At 42.3% G+C, this 23064-nt stretch overlaps 1 protein-coding gene across 2 annotated transcripts; it reads right to left on the bottom strand.

The window, feature by feature from the left end:
• Positions 1 to 1138: 1138 nt before the first annotated feature.
• Positions 1139 to 22213, bottom strand: LOC133422663 (zinc finger protein 239-like). 2 transcript variants are annotated; one of them, XM_061712685.1, is made up of 3 exons: positions 21964 to 22213; positions 18306 to 18441; positions 1139 to 2137 (listed from the first exon to the last, which is right to left on the bottom strand). In XM_061712685.1, exons 2-3 carry the CDS (start codon positions 18414 to 18416, stop codon positions 1205 to 1207), a joined length of 1044 nt encoding a protein of 347 aa, XP_061568669.1. In that variant the 5' UTR covers positions 18417 to 18441; positions 21964 to 22213; the 3' UTR covers positions 1139 to 1204. The 2 variants fall into 2 exon arrangements, with proteins under 2 accessions (XP_061568669.1, XP_061568670.1); XM_061712686.1 differs by having other exon boundaries at positions 18306 to 18438.
• Positions 22214 to 23064: the final 851 nt, after the last annotated feature.

The raw sequence follows: 23064 nt of genomic DNA, 5'->3' as shown, positions 1-23064 counted from the left end.
TACTTTATTTTTCCTATTATTATTGTCTTCAGTCAGAGTTTGATTGGTAATTGGTACTTACTTTGGGACCTGTTTATAATTACGTATTTTGCAGTGTGTGTGTTTTGGGGTGTTTGTTATGTTAAGTTTTGTGTCCTTATTTATTTTATTAGTTTTTTTTTGTGTGTGGTAAAATATAAAACGGGGTATTCTGTCGAACCCTTTAAAAAATGTTTATTGTGTAATATAATCTACATGGACTACCCAATAAAGAAACATGTTAAAAAAATAGCAGTAATTAATATGTCAACTAGAGAGCAAATAAGTAAGTTTAATGCAGTAATCACCATAAGAGGGCAAATAAATGCATTTAAATGCATTTAAATGCGATAATTAATGTGTCCACTAGAGGGCAAATAAATACATTTAAATGCAGTAATTTATATGTCCACTAGAGGGCAAATAAATGCATTTTAATGCAGTAATTTATATTTATAAACAATTGTTTAAAGGATCAGTACTGTTGGTACTGATCCTTTTATCAGGGTAAATGTTGATGCAAAACCTAATTTTTACTGTCCCTCGTTGTTCAAACAGCCACACGATACACCACTTCGAAACAATGGCGGAGATCTTGTCCCGGCGGAGTTAGTTGAGGGCATGGTTTCATGCAGCGGAGGCCGACCTATGGAAATCGCTCCCGTCATTGCGTAATGACAGGAGCAGAATCGGCTCATAAAAGTCACATGACACTGGATGGCTCATCTGGGCGGCTGTACAGACACTGCAAAATTTGGTTGCTTTCCTCCTTCTCTGAGTTGGCAGGGTGAGGGGAGACCACTTTATATATGTTAAAGCAAGAAAGAACGTGTTTTTCATAATAGGTCCCCTTTAAATCCAGCACAAATAGTAGATATGGTGATAAAAAACACATGAAAAACGCACTACTGTGTGACTCTTTTCTAATATTCTGAAACCGATGTCTTGTGAGTTTGCAGTGAGCAGGAAACTGAAATCCAGCAGGCAAACAAAGAACGTTTTTATTTAAATGATGGAACAATGGATCAATGGAACAGAAACTGGTGAAAAATCAAATTTAAACAAATTTTTCAGTTGAAACTGAAAAAAAAACTTTTTTTTTCAGTACAACATAACATGTCTAAATTGGTACCTTTAACTGAACTCTCCGAGTAAAAGCTGCCCCACACTGATCACAGACAATTTTTTATCCAGTGTGAATACGCTGATGACGCCTTAGACTACATTGTCTGGTAAAAGCTGCCCCACACTGATCACATCTGTAAGGCTTAAATCCAGTGTGTATATGCTGATGACTCCTTAGATTACCTTGGTGGGTAAAAGCTGCCCCACACTGATCACATCTGTAAGGCTTATCCCCAGTGTGCATATGTTGATGATTCCTTAGATCACCTTGATGGGTAAAAGCTGCCTCACACTGATCACATCTGTAAGGCTTCTCTCCAGTGTGAATACGCTGATGACTCCTTAGATCACCTGACTTGGTAAAAGCTGCCCCACACTGATCACATCTGTACGGCTTAAATCCAGTATGAATAATCTGATGACGCCTTAGATCACCTTGTTGGGTAAAAGCTGCCCCACACTGATCACATTTGTACGGCTTATCTCCTGTATGAATACGCTGATGATTCCTTAGATTACCTTGTTCGGTAAAAGCTGCCCCACACTGATCACATCTGTACGGCTTATCTCCAGTGTGAATACGCTGATGGCGCCTGAGACTGCCTTGTTCGGTAAAAGCTGCCCCACACTGATCACATCTGTACGGCTTATCTCCAGTGTGAATACGCTGATGATTCCTTAGATTACCTTGTTCGGTAAAAGCTGCCCCACACTGATCACATCTGTACGGCTTATCTCCAGTGTGAATACGCTGATGAGTCCTTAGATTACCTTGTTGGGTAAAAGCTGCCCCACACTGATCACATTTGTACGGCTTTTCTCCAGTGTGGATACGCCGATGACGCCTTAAAATACTTGATGTGGTAAAAGCTGCCCCACACTGATCACAGGTGTACGGCTTCTCTTCAGTATGAATCCTCTTTCGGACCTTCAGACCTGGTGAAGTGGTGAGGAATTTATCCCTCCTATTTTTTCTCTCTTTGGCTTTATGTTTCTGTAAGGAAAGAGAAAAAGACTTAGAGCCTGTTGTTGGCTGACTTGACAAATCCGTTTTCAGTTAAAGTCAAGTGCTGTCTCTTATGTTCGCAGTGAAACAATGAAGAGTTTTATGTCTGAGTGCTATGTTAAGCATGTTCTGTTATCAATGGCTCTTGACAGCCATAAATATTCACATAAAACATCTCAATATTTTAAAACAAAAGTGTAAAGGGCTAAAGCTACCCACCCTCAGAACAAAATCATAAATCGTTTATAGAAATTCCTTGAGATTCTGTACAAACTCAAAATGTCATCATTCAGCACTTCTTCTGCCCTGACCTTGTGTAAGCAGTACACAGTGTAGACAGCGAGCTAAACACACTCCAATACAGACCTTGACACAATAAGGATAATTTAGGTATCTATTGTTGAAGTATTTTAGTGAAACTGCAACAGGAAAAGCGACACAGAAACATCAATAAATGTCAGCCACAGTAATTACATTAGATAAACACCAATTGTAGTATGACCATCTTTGCAAAATTACCTTAATATGGACATTCTGACCATGCCATACCTCATCATAAACAATGTAGTGACAATTGAACAAACAGGCGCTATATAAATCCAAGTCATTATTATTATTATTATTAAACATAGTAATCAAAATGATCAGTTTACTGTGTAGAAAAACATTTCAATATTACAACATTCACAGACTGTGCCAAATCAAAGGTGTAATCAGAAGGATGGTAGAGGATACATTTTGACTCTCCACTGCTTTGTCATCTGACTAAGATGGAAGCTCAAACTAATTAACAGGGGTGTAGGACATACCAACTTCATTTTACCTGTGTGTGTGGGGGGGGGGGTGAGCAGTCGGGCTGTGACAGGTTGAGAGCAACAGACTCTTTTTGACTTTACCTGTTAGCAATGGCAGTGGGGAGCGTTCATTTTCAAAACTTGGACTTGTAAAGAATAAACTGAGATCCACAATGGGCCAAAACAGACTCAATCATCGTCTTTAATGAGCATTGAGAGTGATATTCTTAGAAAACTGGATTTTACCAGCCTCATCAAACACTTTATGAATCCAGGAAAACAAGAAAGAGAGCCCTGTGAAAGTAAGTTGTGTTTATTTACTGGGCTGCAGTTGTGTTGCATTGCTGCAACACGCACGCACGCGCACACACACACGTTGAAATTGTATTCCTCTGCCCCACTGCTTGATTCGTGCCTCTGTGAGTGTGTGAGTGTGAGTGTGAGTGTGTGTGTGTGTGTGTGTGTGTGTGTGTGTGTGTGTGTGTGTGTGTGTGTGTGTGTGCTGCTGCAGATGTGCCTTGGTTCAGAAAGCTTAATGGTTGTTAAGCTTGCAGATGTACTTTAAATGGCTTTCTGTAGTATTTTTGTTACAACTAAAGGCTGTTATAGTAAATGAGTGCTACTGCCATGTGCACTGTTACACATGGCACAAAAAAAAAAATTTCTGGGAAAACATGATGCATAAGGGGGGCCCCAGAGAAAAAATAGCCTAGGGGCGCATGACTACCTTAATCCTCCTCTGCAAATGCCCGATGGTGACATTTGTCCACAGATCACATCCGACTGTGAATTGCTTTTCGTCTGTCACTTGGCTTGTGTATTTCCTGCCTTTTGTGCTTTGAACTTAACTGTATAAAAGTCCTGTTGTCAAACCACTCTGGGTCGGCACACCAATTCAGACACGATCTGTGCTGGTCCTGCTCACCGCCGGCTTACTGAATAAAACTCTCAACCCCACAGCGGATTCCTGAACTGGATTCCATATTATTCTTCAACAATTTGGTGCCGTGACCCGGATGACAATAGACCTTCGATGGAAACTCCTTTTTCCAGACCAACAACACACCAGTGACTTCTATCCAAATTATTCAGAGGTAAGGGGTCCATTTACAAAATCCCAAATTATTGTTGCTGGGTTGTTGTCGAAAGTCTGTGAACTGGAGTGCCAGAGAAAGGTTGACGTCATCACACTTGAATTTGATTATGTTGTGAGAATGTTTTGCTTCTCCTGCCTTAGAATTTGACTCGCTCTTCTAAAAAACGGTTTAATATCTCGGGTAACATTTAAGAGAGGATGGCCAGAGTGCCAGGTTGGTCTGGGTACCAAGAGAATAGTCCAGTGGGACTTATAGCATATGCAGGACTTGAGGTCCATAAGAAGTGTTTGGAAATTTTGTGGGAAATAGGCATATATGTAGAGGAACTGTTTTTTTAAGTGGGGATGATTTGCACTCCCAAATACTTGGAGATATATTTCATTTCAGTAAGGATCTGACTTGCTCTCCTTACATCAACAGGAATGATTGGTATTCTCTGAAGTAGAATGATGATTGCAGGGCTCCAGACTGCGACCAATTGGTCGCATTTTGCGACCTTTTCTGGAGGCCGTGCAACATAGTTTTTTAACTAGGAGCACCAGTGCGACTTACAAATCCACCCCTCACCCCCATTTCTTTTTCTTTTTTTTCATAATAATGTGGAGGAGCGGAAGCGTGCGTGTGTGTGTGTGTGTGTGTGTGTGTGTGTGTGTGTGTGTGTGTGTGTGTGTGTGTGTGTGTGTGTGTGTGTGTGTGTGTGTGTGTGTGTGTGTGTGTGTGTGTGTGTGTGTGTGCCTGTCATGTGTGTCTGGATGCGCGCTGCGAGGCGGGGGGCGGGGTTGGGGGGGCGCGCCAGTAACCATAGCGCAGCATTTTTAGTACATGTGAACTGTGCACGTGATTAGGGGTTACAGGCATAGACATATATAAAGGCCTTTATATATGTCTATGGTTACAGGATTCAAGAGTCGATGTTGAGTAGAAAGTGCTGTGTCGTTTGACCATAAAGTGACGCTATGAAACGAACTATAGCAGCGATGGGCAACCGGCGGCTCTTTGCCTGGTGTCATGCGGCTCTTGCGACTTTATTTGATGGTGCAGTGAAAGACAGACACGTAGGAAGTGGGGGAAAAATATGCAGCGACTGGAATCCAACCCGCGTCGCTGTACAGGGGAAGGTTTATATAAGTCTGCTCAACCCGTTGAACCATACGGGCGCGCGCTCGTGTTGAATTTTGCGTTTGTGGTGCACTCTCAAAATGGCAGGGAAAAATGCACGGCCAAACGAAAATATGAGGATAAACACAGGACGATTTTAACAGAGTAGGAGAGTTTACAGCTCCGCATGTCATCTTTTTTTTCTGGAGACTGGCACTCATCAATCCTGGAAAAAGTTAGTCTGGAGCCCTGGATTGGAAGAATTAGCTAGTGATTTATGGGTAAAAGTAATTGTAATTAAAGGTTGTTTTGGGAGGGATCTTACAGAAAGAAAAATGGGAAGTTTTTTCTGTAGAGAGTCAGAGGAAGATTTGACTGGTCCTATTAAGTACATGTACGATAATTATGGTACCAATAGTATTAAGTTTGTTAAAACATGGGTTAAAATAACTAAAGTCGACGGTCTCCTAAAATTTCCCCCAAGTGGGACATTCGACCGGATTAGATTTGAAAATTTAAAGGAAAAATTAAATCCTCAAACAAATGGACACTAGCACTTCAACTCCCTCAGACTTTGGAGGGAGGAAAGTACACGTTGCCGTAATGCGAAATCCCAAATAGCTTTGCTTACAGATCAAAATAAAAAGCTAATGGCTCAATTAGAAGAACTTGAAAACACAACGCAGACAAGAATGAAATTAAAGAACCAGTTAAAGCGACACTACGTAACTTTTCCACCATAATATCATATTTCCAGAGTCATTGTGATGGTACATCAACTTCCAACAGGTTTAATGACACCTCTGTCATGGTCTGGGGGGGTCTGTATCACCTTCACTGGCACTATGTAACTTTGAGGAGCATGGTAGGAACCCTAGCACACTAAAAAACTACAATTTTTTACGGCTTTGACTGCTTTACGGCATACATCACTTCCCCCTCCTCCCCGATTCGTAGTCGAGATGAAAATGGGCGGGGCTTGGAGCGCAGCTCCGCAGAAGCTGGTAACCCGTTGCTGTGTTGTGGCTGCAGCAGCTCCACACACAACAGACGTGGGGAAAAGATCGCTAATGGTTTAACTTTTCACCGCTTTCCTGCTCGGAAGCAGAACCACGGAGGCCGGCCAATTATCTGAGATAACAAATTAAAAGAGTAAAAGAGTGGTCGGCTCGGTTGGATCGCGGCTGTAACGAGTCCGACCAAACATAACGTTCCTCAGTAAACAAACAAACATGCACACAGACGGGCGTCGGATCAAAACACGGGTTTATTAAACCACAAACAAACACTCACAGACCGGGGTCGGATCATTCAAACGGGTTTTATTCCCCACTTTTCTAGCTAAACGCAGTTGTTGGCCAGCTCTCTGCGGTGCGATTAATTTTGTTGAGGAAAAAATATTAACTATTTGATTTTTAGCTGCAGAGGAAAAAAATAATCTCACGAGAAAAAAAAAAAATATTGCTCACGCCTCGGAGCCTCTTCAAAGCAGTCAAAAAAAAAGAAAAGAAAAGTAAGAGTAATACAAAACATGTACTGTATGTTGTACTATTATACTAATTTATTGAAACACATGGCGAGTCAAACATTTACCAAAGTAGCTGTCAAATACTCCTAAACAAGGTAGCCGGAGACGTGGGTTGTGCAGAACTGCGGCAGTAAATCCTTCTAAAGAGTGGTGCTCCGACGAGGAGCTCCATTCTTTAGTAGGGATTTCATATGGATCCAGACCGTTAATAATCATTATTTTCTCCATATACCGCTCCCTGGCTTCCTTGTTTAAGGTAAATTCCAGTTCCTTTCCAGCAGTTTAACATCTTTTTTTTTGCGTTCCGTCTGTTCACTTGGTGAAACAGAAAAGCGTCCCGTCTTCTCTCAAAACAAATGCACGCGACGGGACAGGAGTTTTCCGGCAGTACGCGCTGGTGCTCATGGGAAACGTACATAGACGTCGGAACTAGGGGTGCGGGGGGTGCGGACGCATTCCCTCCCATCCGCCCCCCCCCCCATCAGCCTCCCTACCCACAGCATTATGCTTAAAAAATAAAAATAAAGAATCTGAATTTAAACTGAATTTGTCTGACTTACTACATTTATCTCATAATGCACAGATCTAGGCTATGTGACATGCAGCCTGGCATAGGCTACTGTACGGAGCCAGGCTGCATCTGACAGCTCAGTGTGACGTAGGCTAAATAAACAAACAAAGTCTTTTGTTTCACGGGCATTGTTGTTTTGATATGATCGCGCGCATTGTTGTTAGCTTACATGACAATGTGAGTTCAATGAACCAGCTATGTCTCAGAAAAGAATTTCAGATTTTTTTTTAAAACCGCCTGACCCAGCTAAACGTCCGAGACAGACACCTGGACCCTGTGTCCCAGCAACCGGACAGCAGCAGGCAGCCGAAAGACCCGGCGGTCCTCGTCCTCCCTCCCCAGCGCCACCCGGTGCTAGCCAAGAGGCAATATCATTCAAACCACCACAGGATTACAATTTTCCTGCCAGGAAGTTCAGCGGTGAGAACTTCAGTCATTCCTGCAAGGCCGCCTGGTTCAGAGAGTGGCGGTGGCTGGAGTACATTGCGGTCAGTGATGGCATTGTGTGTGGTGTGTGCAGGTCAGCTGTCAAAAGCAAGTTGGTCGGGTCAGACACTGACAGTCTGTTTTTGAAAGATAAAGGCTTTTCAAATTAGAGAAAAGCAACGGAGAAGATCAGAGACCACGAGAAGACTCGCATTCATTTAGATGCGATGCAAAGATTGGCTGCATTGAAAACAACGCCAATTAATGCACTACTCTCTGAGGCCGCTGCTAAAGAGCAGAGAACAGCGCGGAAAATGCTGGAGCTCATTTTCAGCTGCGTAAGATTCCTGGGGCGCCAGGGACTCCCTCTGAGAGGGGCTGCAAATCGGGATGGGGTGTTATGGCAGCTAATGGTGGAAAGGGTACGCACTGATCCTGACCTGGAGAACTGGATGAAAAGAAGAGACAATTGGATGTCTGGCAGCATCCAAAATGAAATTCTGGAGCTGTTTGCGCATGACATTCAGAGAAAAATCGGAGCTAAAGCATCCCAAAGTCCTTTTTTTGGCTTAACTGCTGATGGGACCACCGACCTCAGTGGCAAAGAACAGTTTTCATGCAATATACAGTTTGCTGATCACAATCTGGACATTCAGAATTTCTTTCTAGGCTTTTACAACCCCCCAGACACAACAGCAGAGATGCTGTTTTTGTGCATAAAAAGATGTCCTTGTTCGGCTCAATTTACCAATGGAGAAGCTGAAAGGCTACTGTTTTGATGGAGCCAGCAACATGTCTGGGAGGTTCACGGGAGTGCAGGCAAGATTAAAGGAAACATGTCCTGACTCCGTGTTTGTTCACTGCGCAAATCACTCTCTGGATTTAGTCACTGTTGTTATTAATGATTCAGCAAAGAGAAAAACATTATACCAGTCTCTTTTTGGATGTGGAGAAGTGATAAACCTGCTTGCCCTGTGTCCAACTCGGTGGTGCGTCAGAGTTGTGGCACTGTCACGGTTGCTGGCCTGCTATGGAGAGATGCTGCAGACATTCAGGACCCTGGAGAGTGACAGGACTGTCAAGGGGGAGACGCGTGCCAAAGTGGCAGGATTGCTCAAAAAGGGCACCACTACGCGCACAGTCTTTGGTTTGTTTACCTGCGTTACCATGTTTACTCCGTGTGAATCCGTGGCTCGGTCACTGCAAGGCATCAAGGTCACAGCCCTTGGATCAGTGGAAGCTGCGAAACTTCTTTGCCAGCGACTCAACTCACTGCGACAGGATGACACCTTCGCTGACCTTGTGGACAAGACCAAGCAGTACGCAGAGCGCTACAACTTAAAGCCTCCTCATCCAGCGCGCACGAGCAAGACCCCAGCGCGTTTTCGCCATACAGCGGAGGAGGAGGAACGGGAGTTGGGGAACATAGAGGGTAAATAAATAAATAATAATAATGCCAACAGTATTTTTAAATAACACATAGCTTAACTCATCAGCCTGTAATTGTATATGTTGAAATAATGCAACAAATACGCTAGGGGTGGGACGATACGGGTAAGTCCCAATTCGATACTTTGGCGATATGTGGCCCAGGATATCGATAATATCACGATATTTTCGATATTCGATATATCGATATATTGATATATCGGTAAGAGCGATATATCACGATATATGGGACTGAAAAAGAAAAAATACCTATAAAAAGGAAAACGTCTGTAGTTATGCATTTATTCAATGCTAAAACTTCATACAAGAAAGTGCATTTGTATATTTCCTCACTGTCTCCTAGGCTTGTAAATGTAAACACTGTACAACTGGACAAATTAAAGTGCATGAACATTAATAACATGTTTTATATAAACCAAGACAGTGCACTGCTTTGTTTCTAATACTGAAAAGTCAGTAAGCAACTTAATTTTGCATAGTTCCTCACTGCCTCCTAGGGCTGGGTATCTATTAAAATGTCAAGAATTGATCCGATTCTTAAGATTCAGAATCTATTATCACCATTTGATTCGATTTGATCCGATATTGATGTGGATTAGTGTTATTAAAAAAAATGTTTGCCCTGTTGCCTGAATTATATGACTGTAAAATAACTAGTGAAATAATACTTTCACAAATAATTATTGTGAAATAACTAAGAAATAACTCAAATAGGCTTTTCAATATGCCTTCTTTTCCAATATCCTTTTAGCCTGTCTAATTTATTCTGTCACCACACACACATATTGCCATGAAGCATCAGGCATGTTTCACTTATCATGACAAACTGTATCCGATAACAGAAGAAACCAAACAAGCTATAATAAATATAAATAATATGAACTTCATTGAACTAATATAACATTTTTAAATTTAAGCTGAAATATCCAAAGCACTGAACACTGGTTTTGCACGGGTGGGCGTGTGTCTGAGTGTGTCCGTGTCGTGTGTAAAGGCTGATTTATGGTTCCGCGTTACACCAACGCAGATATACGCCGTAAGGTACGCGGCGACACGCACCGTACTGTACGCGTCGCCGCGTACCCTACGGCGTAGGCTCTGCGTTGGTGTAACGCGAGCCGCTCTCCTCACGTGGAGCGCGAGCGGAGCGGGGTCCGTTTCTTAACGCAGCTGGTTGTCTGTGTGAGCGGACATTAACGCACATGGCAGCTTAAACACCAGTAACTTCCAGCATTAACAGTGCTGCTCAGCCCGCTGTCTGTACGAAGTAAACCGGCCATTCTGTATTTTCTGAGCTGGTTTCTCAGGCGGCCGCTTTGATATGTTTGTTTTGTTCACGAGGGCAGCGGGGGCGGGCGGGGCAGAGCTTGAACAATAGTGCGGTGACAACCGCGTAAACCATTATGTGTGTTGTAATAAAATATCGATATTAGCCGACAGTATATCGATTATTTATTGAAACAGAGAGCACAACAATATATTGAAATATCGATTTTTTTTCCCACCCCTAAAATACGCACACATATAGACAGACAGATATTATGTATCTATTCATAGATTATGACATAAAAAAACGATACAATAGTTCAATAATACTGTACATCCACGTACGCCTATTTGAGAAATGAGCCTGCAATTAATAATACACAAACAACGGTTTGTGTATTTTTCATTTTCATAACAAACCAAATTCATGAATTTGAACTTAATGAATGAACTTGAAATTAATTAATTTAAAAAAAAAAAGTTTGACCCAGCTTAAATAAGCAGCCCATGTGTAAACTATTGGTTGGTTGTTATTTAATTGATGTTATATTTAATATTGCAGAATATCCAAGCCTGTGGAAGAGGGAAATGTTTGAGGCCCTGGACGTGGTGCGCTCAGAGGTGGAGCGGCGTTTTGATCAGGAGGGACTCCGCATAGCTGCAGGGCGAGAGCAGGCAGTCCTTGAGGCGGCCCAAGGGAAACAGGTTGATGTGGGTTCCCCGGAACTGAGCCCCTTCTCACGAGAGCAGCTAAGCATTGAGCTGGACATACTGAGGGACGTGTGTAGGGGGCGAGAAGTTATCACCATTCAGGATGTTGTGTCCATCCTCCACACCTTGCAGCCCCAAACCCGCTCCATGCTGTCGGAGGTGGAGAAGCTCATAAAGCTCTGTCTGGCCCTGCCCATATCTGTCGCGGCATCCGAGCGCTCTTTCTCTGCCTTGCGCAGATTGAAAACCTGGCTGCGCAATACTATGAAGCAGGAAAGACTCACGCATTTGGCCATTATGAATGCGCATAGTGACCTTATTGATGAATGCGATGTTTCGGCCCTGCTTGAAGAATTCATCAGCAGGTCAACTGAGAGAAGGTCCACTTTTGGAAAAGTGTGAAAGCCCTTTGGAGCGCAAACTGTTCTTTTTCTGAATGCTGTTTTTATAGCCTAGTGTTATGTGTCTTAATAAAGGCTTGATTTATTAATTCATTTATTTCGTTTCATTTTCTGAGATCAAGTTTGGGGGGGCTTCAGCCGGTTTTTTTATTTGTAGTGAGAACATAATCCACAGCAACCGACACAAATCCATTCATGTGTAGGCTATGTGCTCCGCGGCGCAAGGACCACATTGATGCCCTAATCGCGGCTTGTTGCTTTGCTGATTCGTTTTGAAGAATCATGCAACTCTTCCTTCTTTTTGAAAAAAGACAGTAAATTCAGCTGTCTTTATGACATGTTTGCGTTTCTCGCTGCTTGCTCCCCAGATCCAGCAAATTTCCAAAGTTTTTTTGGTCGGGGGCGTGGTTTGCTGGCCCATCTTTTCATTGCATCAACAAATCTCCGACTCTTTCAAATGACGTTAAATCTTTATAAACAACATGAAATGCTTGGGATTTGTTCTGTAAATGAATTTATGCACATTATTATTTTTCATACATTAAAAAAAACCTTTTTTATATTATTATTGTTTTATATATATACGAGAGGTGCCGGATCTGCCCAAATAAGTCCCGGAACGCAGGGAGGCCAAAATCGAGAGGTGCCGGATCTTGTTCCGGCAGGATCCGGCACAAATTAACCCCTGGGTAAAACAGATTAAAGAATACAGTGACGATGACACTTCTGATGATGACTGGATTTTACCACATCCAAAATCTGAGGATAATAGCCAAGAGAACAGTGAAGAGGAGTGGGTTGTGAAAAAAGGCAGAAAATCAAAGAAAACACAATCAGTAAAATTACCTCCACTGATCACAATGGGAAAAGATGTTGCCTCCTGAATCCGAGGTTCAACTATCGGCCGTATTCTCTTCTCCAGTACCCTTCCACCGTCCCACAATGTCCCCAATCGAGGTCAACAGCTCCCCACCCACACCGTAATTGGTGCCGGCAGAGTACTGCTTCCCCCTTCTGAGGCACCGAACGGTCCTCCAGAATCTCCTCGAGGCCGACCGAAAGTCTTCCTCCATGCTCTCCCCGAACTCCTCCCAGACCCGAGTTTTTGCCTCCAGGACTACCCGAGCTGCAGCTTGCTTGGCCTGCTGGTACCTATCTACTGCGTCAGGAGTCCCACAGGCCAACATAGCCCGGTAGGACTCCTTCTTCAGTCTGATGGCATCCTGTACTTCCGGTGTCCACCACCGGGTTCTAGGATTGCCGCCATGACAGTAGGGTGGCCATACGTCCGGATTTAGGCTGGACAGTCCGGAATTTAAATGCATTGTCCGGCGTCCTGCGCAGCCTCAAGCCGGACGCTTATTTGTCCTCCTTTTTGGAGTTGCACTTGAAGGCAACGCTGCAAATCATCCAATGATGTAAGACTTTCAGTGATTGGTTTAAAATATGATTGGGTAAAAGCGGTCTCACTCAATTCCCTGATTTCTCATTGGTTGAAAATGTAAACAAGCCGCCCCCTGTTCCCATGTGTCGTCTCGTTTCTAAATGTTAGCATGCCGAAAAGACGGACTTCGTTCAACACGGAATGGTCAAAGGAGCATACATTTATAAGCAAAAGTAGCAAAGACGATCTGCATGCTTATTGCACACTGTGTCGCTGTGATGTGGACGTCAGCACACAAGGCAAGACGGCTGTTGAGAGGCATGCTGGCACAGAAAAACACAAGAGCAACAGACGGGATGCGGGCACCTCCTCCCTGCGGTTGTTTCTCCGGGAGGCGTCATCCCCTGAAGATGACAAGATATCCGCTGCAGAACTTTGTAAAGTGTATCATGCAGTCAAGCATCACCAGTCATACAGGAGTGTAGACTGTGGAATTAAAGTTGATAGAGATCTTCAGTGACTCATCTATAGCCAAGGGTATGACTTGTGGAAAAACAAAAGCTAAGGCTTTGTGTGAGAATGTCCTAGCGCCCTACTCTGTACAAACACATACAGACTACATCAAAGAAAACAATCTGCCTTTTTCTGTGGCAACCAATGCATCAAACAAAGGTACGACCAAGTGTTTTCCAGTTGTACTGAGATATTTCCACTTTGAGGAAGGCGTGCAACATGCACAGTTAGATTTTTACAGTGACAGCAAAGAAACGTCAGAGACTATAACAAACCAGCTGCTGGCTAAACTGGAGAAGTCTGGTCTAGATGTGCAAAACATGTCAGCTTATGCAGCAGATAACGCCTGCGTCAACAATGGAAAACACAACAGTGTTTATCAGAAGCTGAAACTGACACAAAAGGAAGTGTTACCTGCAAACTGTTTAGCCCATATTCTCCACAATGCAACACGATATGCAGCAGGAAAACAGGATTTTGATGTTGAAAATGCTGTACTCAAGATTCACAGCCACTTTAGCATGTCAGCAAGCAGAACAGCACAACTGAAGGAATTCTGTGAGTTTGTGGAAGCAGAAGAATGCAATCTGCTGCGGCATGTCGTGACAAGATGGTTGTCCCTGCTTCCATCTATTGACAGGATGCTGTACTGGAGGCCTCTGACCAGCTACTTTCAGAGTCAAGGTGAAGAGGAATGCAGCAAGATTTTGTGGAAATGCTTTGGAGAACAAAACACTGAGGTATCTGAGACATATTTCCTTTTCCTCAGTCACATCCTGAAACTGTTCTAAGACACCATTGAAGCACTTGAGGCCAAGTCCTTCAGCATAACATCTGTGTTTAAGGTGATGACTGAACTGAAACAGAAACTTGAGAAAAGATTGAAGGACAGGTTCTTTGGCTTTGTTGTGAACAACAAGCTCAAGCAGCTACCCCCTAACCAGGCACAGAAACGTCAGATGGACTTCCTTGATTTCTATGAAAGTGCCAAGAAATACATAAGTGAAAGATATGACTTCTCTGAGAACAGCTTTCATTGCAAAATGGGAAAGCTTGGCCTCACAACTGCTGTGCCATATGAAGAATACAGTGATACTGTCCAGGCCTGCAATCTGAAAGACATTGATATGGATGGACTGTACGAGGAATATGCCATAGTGGAAGCGTCCCTCAGCTCTCCAGAAATGGAAGGTTGCCCAGTGAGGAGCGGTATCTGAAACTGTTTTCCAAAGCAAATGGACCACTTGTGAATTTCAGGAAGGTCAGCTCCTACATTTTCTCCATCCCATGCAGTAATGCACACACAGAACGAGTCTTCTCAATGATGGCATCTGCATGGAGAAACGAGAGGAATCGTCTGGATGTGGACAGCGTTAAGGCAGGCAAAGTTTGCGTCAACTTCACCTTTCCCTGCACAAGCATGTACCAGAAGTTCCCTGGAAACCAAAAAATTTTGGATGCTGCCAGAAAAGGCCAGAAGTATTGCAGATAGAGGATCAATTATTTGGTGAGTAAAATATTGTCATCTTTTGTTTGTTACTTGTGTACTATATTTAATTAAACAAATATACACTTAATACTTGTAATGCAACATTTTGATTCTATGCATGGGCTTTATGAAATGAATATGTACTAGGTTTAAAACAATACAGATTTTTGAAGGTTGATAACAGTATTTTTGCTATGTTTTTTGTTGCAGTGGAGGCTTGGCTATGATGAACCTGAAGGTGCTGTTGTCTCCTGAGCTGCTGCAGCAGCTGAAGGTGGATTTTGCTGAGTGCTGAGGCCATAATGAAGAACAGGGGTCCGTTTCACAAAGCATGTTCAACAAACTCTGAGTCTGATCCTGAACTCTTAGTTGATCTACTCTGAGATCGGAAACTCTGAGTTTTCGGTTCCAAAACAGCGGATTTGAGTTAATTTACTCAACTCTAAGTAGTTTCACCTGGAGTTAAGCGCGTGCGCCTCAACTATCAAAAGCCAGCATTAATGGAGCCCTGATACAACGATTCACCATGGCAACCGGCGACAACAAAAGATCCACATACTTTTTTTTTTTTTTAAACTTTATTTAACATTTCAATTTACAAAATCCCTTTGAGGAAACATTAGTTTGCATCTGAAAATCCACATATTTCACGCCACTGGAGTTAGAAGTGTTAATACGTGCATATGGCGTGCATACAGCTGCAGCAGCAAAGCAGAGACAATTGGCGTGGGAGAAAGTTGCTGCAGTCAATGTGTAAGTTTGAATGCAGTATGCATTTAACATTTAAGCACACTGTCTTATAATATTACAGATGGAATGGTTTTGAATGAAATTTTATTGTCATTTAGATCAGGGCCGTCAATTGTGTACGGCAGCTGCCACACCTCGGCTTCAGGGGAAAATGTAAATGTTTTTTTTTTAATACATTTATGGAATTACTCTGTGTCTATTTATATTAATTTATCATATTACTTAATACATATAAAATAACTACAAATGCATATCAGAACAACATGATGGATTTCACTACGTATTATCTTTCCCAACACTTGTACCCCCCTCATATCTTGAAATGTTATGTCCCAGCGTCCCTGACGACAGTGGTCGCTATCAATCTCGTTTTTAGCGCGCTCTGCAGTGTTACCAACTTACAAAAATGAAAAGGAAGCAGACAACCACGCAATTTAAAAAAAAAAAGGAAGAAGGCAAGTGGTGGGTCCAGAAGATATTAACGAGGCTGTTAGCCACTGATGGATTAATTATGCAAGTACATCTTAAAGTAAGATATAAATCCTCCTATAAATCTGTTTAAGGGAAATATTTGTCTTTTTTTTACTCTCCCTCTCCTTTTTGCATTTGGACTTTAACTAGTTGAAGTTAAACTCGGATGTCCCTGTGATATTGTTGCACTGACATAGTGAATAAAGTGAACGAGTTAAATTGCGTTTGTCAGATACTTTTCCTGTTCTCTAACTCTGCCGCTTGCTGTCCATGGTGCAGAAAACAGATGCGTATTGCGTAAAGGCCCATTGGCTGAATTGACGCCACTGAGGGAGGAGACAGAGAGAAACTCAGGGTTTATTGAAGAAAACCTGCTAGCAACCAGGTTAGGTTCAGAGACCCTGTTACTACGGTAACTGACCGAGAGCTTAAGTTACCTCTCTTTGTGAAACAGGCTAGAGTTACTCCTCTCTCTCTGGTTTGAGTTACCTCCCTTTGTGAAACAAAAAACTCAGTTTCCCTCATTTCAGGGTTAACAGACTCAGAGTTTTCACTAAACCTGCTTTGTGAAACGGACTCCAGGAAACTGAGAACAGGATACTGAAGACTGCTGCACACACACAAATACGTTACATTTTTTACACATTTTTCAGGTCGATATTTACCTGTTACATGGTGTTTTTTCTCAGTATTTTGTTGTTTACATAAAACAAATGTTCTTTATGCTTGTTAAGACCTGGAATGTGTATTTTTTGCATTAATTTATTTTTTATGTCAATTTAATGAATTTAAGAACTGGAATGTATTTTTTGGAAACATTTATTTATTTTTATGTAAATTTATTATTTGCACATTTCAGACCATACATGTTCTGCTGTACTGGTACTGCACTTTGAATGATGAATGTATTGAATAAATTCAAATAGTGTGAACAAAGACTTTTCACCTTTCACTTACACATACACATATATGATAGATAAAATTGTCTTGTGATGAACAGCGTACCTCAGAATCACTGTGGTATTGTAAATTATATTGTAGTGGGTAGTACATTAGAGTTGTATGTTGCGATTTTTTCTTTTCTCACTAAATGCGGCAAAGTGTCCTCCTTTTTGGTGTTGTGGAAATGGCCACCCTACATGACAGGCACCGGAGACCTTGCGTCCACAACTCTGAGCCGCCGCGTCAACAATGGAGGCAGAGAACATGGTCCACTCGTACTCTATGTCCCCCGCCTCCCCCGGGATCCGAGAGAAGTTCTCTCGGAGGTGAGAGTTGAAGATGTCCCTGACAGAGGGCTCGGCCAGACGTTCCCAACAGATCCTCACAATCCTTTTGGGTCTGCCCGGTCTGTCCAACCTCCTCCTCCGCCAGCGCATCCAACTCACCACCAGATGGTGATCAGTTGACAGCTCAGCCCCTCTCTTCACCCGAGTGTCCAAGACATGCGACCGAAGGTCAGATGAAACGACAACAAAGTCGATCATTGACCTCCGGCCTAGGATGTCCTGGTGCCACGTGCACTGATGGACACCCTTATGTTTGAACATGGTGTTCGTTATGGACAAACTGTGACTAGCACAGAAGTCCAACAACAAAACACCGCTCGGGTCCAGATCGGGGAGGCTGTTTCTCCCAATCACGCCTCTCCAGGTATCACTGTCATTGCCCACGTGAGTGTTGAAGTCCCTCAGTAGAACAATGGAGTCCCCAGTTGGAGCACTATCCAGTACCCCTCCCAGGGACTCCAAGAAGGCTGGGTACTCCGCACTGCTGTTCGGCCCGTAGGCACAAACAACAGTCAGAGACCTCTTCCCGACCCGAAGGCGCAGGGAAGCGACCCTCTCGTTCACCGGGGTGAACTCCAACACATGGCGACTGAGCTGAGGGGCTAGCCCCTCAGGACTTTGTTTATATCCAGAGTAAATCCACTCCCTAGGTGTCTCAGTGGCCGTTTGTTTATTATAGTTTGATACTTTGAGTTATTTATTTTCTTTTTTTTTTCTATAATTCACCTGGAGGACAAATAGCCACTGCAATATATATTATATATTCAGACGTAGACAAGTTTAAAAGTCTCTTGGGAAGGTCACGTGTTTGTGTTTTCTGCTGCTCAGTTCAAACTACTGACAATGAAATAAAGCGTTTGGATGATCAGCAGCAACAGAAAGACCAAGGAGGAGCGGGAACGTTGACCTGAACACTGACCTGCAGACCAGCGGAGGAAGAGTCCGCTTTGGTCCTGCTGCTGGACTCCTGGTCCTGGTTCTGATCCTGGTCCTGGATCTGATCCTGGTCCTGGTTCTGATCCCGGTCCATCTCCTCCAAACACGAGTGTTGCCTGCTGGGAACATTTTAAAGTGCAAACTTCAAGCCATAATCAGCAATATTAAAATAATAAAAGGCTTGCAATATTTCAGTTGATTTGTAATGAATCCAGAATGTATGTCACTTTTGTTTTTTTTTTTTAAATTGCATTACTGAAAATAAAGAACTTCATCACAATATTCTAATTTTCTGAAACAGTCCTCTATTTATGTTTCCTGTTTCTCATTTTGTTGTTTACACAGTCTTTGTTTCCATAGTCTTTGCATATGTGCACTTTTACGGAGCTCCTGCCTAATCTCATTGTAGCAGTTTAATGATAATAAAGGCTTTCTATTTCTCTTCTGTTTCTATTGTTCTAGAGAAGCATCAGTGCAGCTCTGACTGATGCAGCTCTATCCACCTTATTCCTGGGGGCTCTACTGTAGAAACGGTTATGGGTGTAACTTCCGGTGAGATGCCGGAAGTAGCATAAAGCCATTGACTAACCATGGCAGCTGAGCGCGAACAGCGGTTTATTTTAAAGCAATTTGCTTTCAATCTAGCAGAGAAGTTACGGTTTTGTTTTCTGTCATTTAATGTTTAACATATTTATCAACCGTAGCATTTACTAAAATGTCCTTGCGGAGCTCGGGTACGTCGTGTTACGGAGGAAAACCTGCATCCTACTTTGTGGCTGGGATCCGACAAACCACCGGAGAGACGCCGAATCCTCAGAAGGATTGACAGGAATGTCATGAGAATATCAGGTATGATTTCAGGTTAATATCATGAGAATATCAGGTGTGATTTCAGGTTAATGTCATGAGAATATCAGGTGTGATTTCAGGTTAATGTCATGAGAACATCAGGTATGATTTCAGGTTAATGTCATGAGAACATCAGTTATGATTTCAGGTTAATGTCATGAGAACATCAGGTATGATTTCAGGTTAATGTCATGAGAACAGCAGGTATGATTTCAGGTTAATGTCATGAGAACATCAGGTGTGATTTCAGGTGTAATGTCATGAGAAGATAAGGTATGATTTCAGGTGTATGGAGGACACAGCATTGTAGTATTTGTCCGGTAATGACAACCTTTAGTATTATTTATTATTATTTTCTGTGCAGTTAAAATACAAAGTGCGTTTATGGCACGGACTGCAGGGCAGCATTAGAATAAAACTACAATAGTTTCACTACAGACGTGTTGATAAGAAAAATGTTTTTTGTTCATTAAAGTTTAAATCGTAGCTGTGATAATGTACTGGGTTTTTCCTAAACTTCTGGAGGGCTTAGGTGATGTGGTTGCAGGTGGGGGGGGTTGTGGGTCTTCCCCCAGGTACATTTGATGAGGGGGCTGGGGGTGTTATAGTGGTAGGGAAAACCCTAATGTATCATATCTTATCTTAATAATTGTGTACTGTATTGCTCCCTCAGATGAGCCTGACCAGATGGATCAGAAGGAGGAGCTGTGATCAACACCAAAGCTTCCTGTGATGCCCAAACACAGTGGTCAGACCCAGGGATGGAGGACCACACCTATTCTATTATTTACGTGCTGGAGATGAGGTGATGGGTGACCGTGGTTTCACAGTTAGAGACTTGCTGGAGGAGCGTAGGGGGAAGCTAATCATTCCAGCATTCACACGCAAAGGATGCCAGCTGACCAGTGAGGAGGTCACAAGCACACCTGCTCATGGCTGCATTCATGTTGAATAAGGCACCTGAAGGTGTACAAGATTCTTTCTCCAACAGGGCCAATTAACTTTGTGCCCAAAATTGACAAAATGCTCAAGATTTGTGCTGGTTAAGTGAATTTAAGAGCTGAGTTTATTTCAAGTGAAAAGACATTTAATATTGCACTAAAACATACTTACATATTTCATTCATTTAACATTTTCTGAAAACAACTGAGGTCCGGCTGCAATTGTTATTTTTTTGAGGAAATAAAAGTGCAAATAGTAAGACACAAATGTAATGTGCTTTTGTTAAACAATATTTTTGTGTTAAAATGTTTTGATTCATGTCCCTATATTGTATGTCCTAATATGTCAGGAGGGGATCTTTCAGGTTCTGTTTTTAATAAAAATGAAAACAAAAATGAAGTTTGTTGTACTGTTTTCCCCCTAGCTTTATACAGAGGGGCAGAGCGGAATCTTCTTTGCAACAAATTCATCTAACAAATGTTGGAAGTATGTGTGAAAGGTTCTGGAGGTGTTTCATGTGTGTATCTGAAGTCTTTGTCAAATGAAATGTGGAACTCCAGGTGCTCAGTTGGTGTCCAGATAACCAGCTTGGACATCACTGCCAGCTGGACCTGAAAGAATAAATATAAAAGATGGCTTACAGTTTGTCTTAATGAAGGTTCACATATGGGGACAGATAATTTGTGCCGATTACAAATAATATAATATATTACAAACAATAGCACTGACCAAAAACAGCTGCAGAAATACTGCAGGAATGACATAGCAGCAGTTAAATGCAGCCTTCTGTAAGCTTTAAATATCCACTGGGCTTACATCAAATACATCAAAACACAACAATAAAAAACAGTTTTCTGAACTTATCAATATGACTCTGTCCTTCACAGGATAAGTAAAATTGATCACTGCAAAAACTCAAAATCTTAACAAGAATATGTGTCTTATTTCTAGTTAAAATGTCTCATTTTAGTAAAAGAAAAATCTCATTACACTTAAAACAAGACATCACTGGAAAAAACAACAATTTTCACCTGTTTCAAGTAGATTTTCACTTGAAATGAGTAAAAAAATCTGCCAGTGGAACAAGATGTTATTGCTTGTAATGAGAAGATAAATCTTGTCCCACTGGCAGATTTTTTTACTTATTTCAGGTGAAAATTTACTTGAAACAGGTGAAAATTGTCAAATGTTATTTTTCTGGTGTTATTTTTCTGGTGATGACTCTAAATGTTGAAATAGCAGTAAAACCACATTCATTGATGAAATGACATAAGGGATGGAAAGGGGGGATGGCAGTTTTACAGGGGGGGGGGATTTGGACCAGTTTTATTTCAGGGGGGATGCCATCCCCCCTCATCTCGAGTACTGATTATAAGTAACAATATTTACCCACCTGGAGGAGTATCCACTTTGCCCATTGGGAAGAATGAGATACTTCTCATCTTCTAAGCATTTCTTCACTTCTTCAGGTCGTCCTCCCATCCCTCAACAGCAGGAGGCAGAGGTAAGATGATATTGTCCCGTTTGAGCTGTGACAGGTGGTGTTTCCACATGTTTTATATCCCCAACGCTCGGAGAAAGAGGGTTTACGCGTTCACTCAGCATGTAAACAAACGCCGGTTCCGGCAGCATCGGAAGTAGCACCCACAATTCGCGCAAAGCCTCATGGGGGCTAGGAATAAGGTGGATAAGAGCACAACTCGCACTGACGGCTAACGGCTAGGCTAACGCTAGGCTGGATCAAGCTGAGAGAGAATTGGCCGTAAGGTGAACTCCGTTATCGTTTCATCCCGCTCCCACCTTTGGAGACGACACAGTCTGTATTATCAAAAAGATTGATTCATGCTTACCTTATCAGTAAAAGTCCAGAGCTCAAAACCCCCCAAGAGTCCCGAGATCGGGGCCGCAAAACGGTACTAGTTTCTTCTGAGCGGAGGAAGATTTTGGCCCGCGGGTCGAGGCGCGGTCGTCACGTGATCCCGCTGCTCCAATAGGATGCGAGTTGCTAGTAAACACAACGGCAATATCATGACGAATGTGACATGAAAACCACATTTCCCAGCATGCCACAGTAATCAGGAGCATGCGCAGTAGCCCCGCGGCAGTTGGACGCGGGAGGTTCTCTGACAAATGAATGTCGAACATTTCCCTCTAAATACAACATTCTAGTCTCCGGGACGATAATCCTACATTTACCAGCAGGAAACACTCGAGTGGTGGACACGAGTTTGGAGGAGATGGACCGGGATCAGAACCAGGACCGGGGTCAGATCCAGGACCAGATCCAGGACCGGGGTCAGAACCAGGACCGGGATCAGGAGTCCAGCAGCAGGACCAAAGCGGAGTCTTCCTCCGCTGGTCTGCAGGTCAGTGTTCAGGTCTCAAAGAAGATAATAGACAAATATCAATTTAAATGCAATATGAAAAGAAAGGAAAATAAAAAATGGGGATTCTTGTAAGGAGTACACAAAACAAAAAAAAACAAGCCACTCTAAGAATTAAAAAGTTCCTTAGGAATAACAAAATAAATTAAGCATTTAAATTCACATAATGGAGCATAGAAAAGGAGATGAATTATTAAATTAGAACAACAAATAACGAGCAATGTCTAGACTTATTTTACTTGCATTTTTGTTTTCTACTCTTTTGAGACATGTGAAAAAAATCTTAAAATCGTTAATAAAATCCCGGAAGGAGGGTTTACAATTTCTCCATTTGGCACAATGAATATAGTACTTACCCAGTAACAACATTATATTAATAATATCAGAAACAGAAAATTCCAAATCACCCATGAAGAAAATAATATGGCTTAATTCAAAAGGTGGAACATTATTCATTTTAAGAGAAATCCAATTGTGTATGTGTAACAGAGTTGGAAAACCCACTTTAATCATTTTTGTTTTCAAATTGCGTTTAAAACTGCGTTTAAAAGTATTAAACCCATCCAT

The sequence above is a fragment of the Cololabis saira genome, chromosome 21, assembly GCF_033807715.1.
Source record: "Cololabis saira isolate AMF1-May2022 chromosome 21, fColSai1.1, whole genome shotgun sequence".
In the NCBI taxonomy this organism is placed as follows: Eukaryota; Metazoa; Chordata; class Actinopteri; order Beloniformes; family Belonidae; genus Cololabis; species Cololabis saira.
Note: the sequence above shows the minus strand (reverse complement) of the source record. Positions and strands in the feature narration are given on the sequence as shown.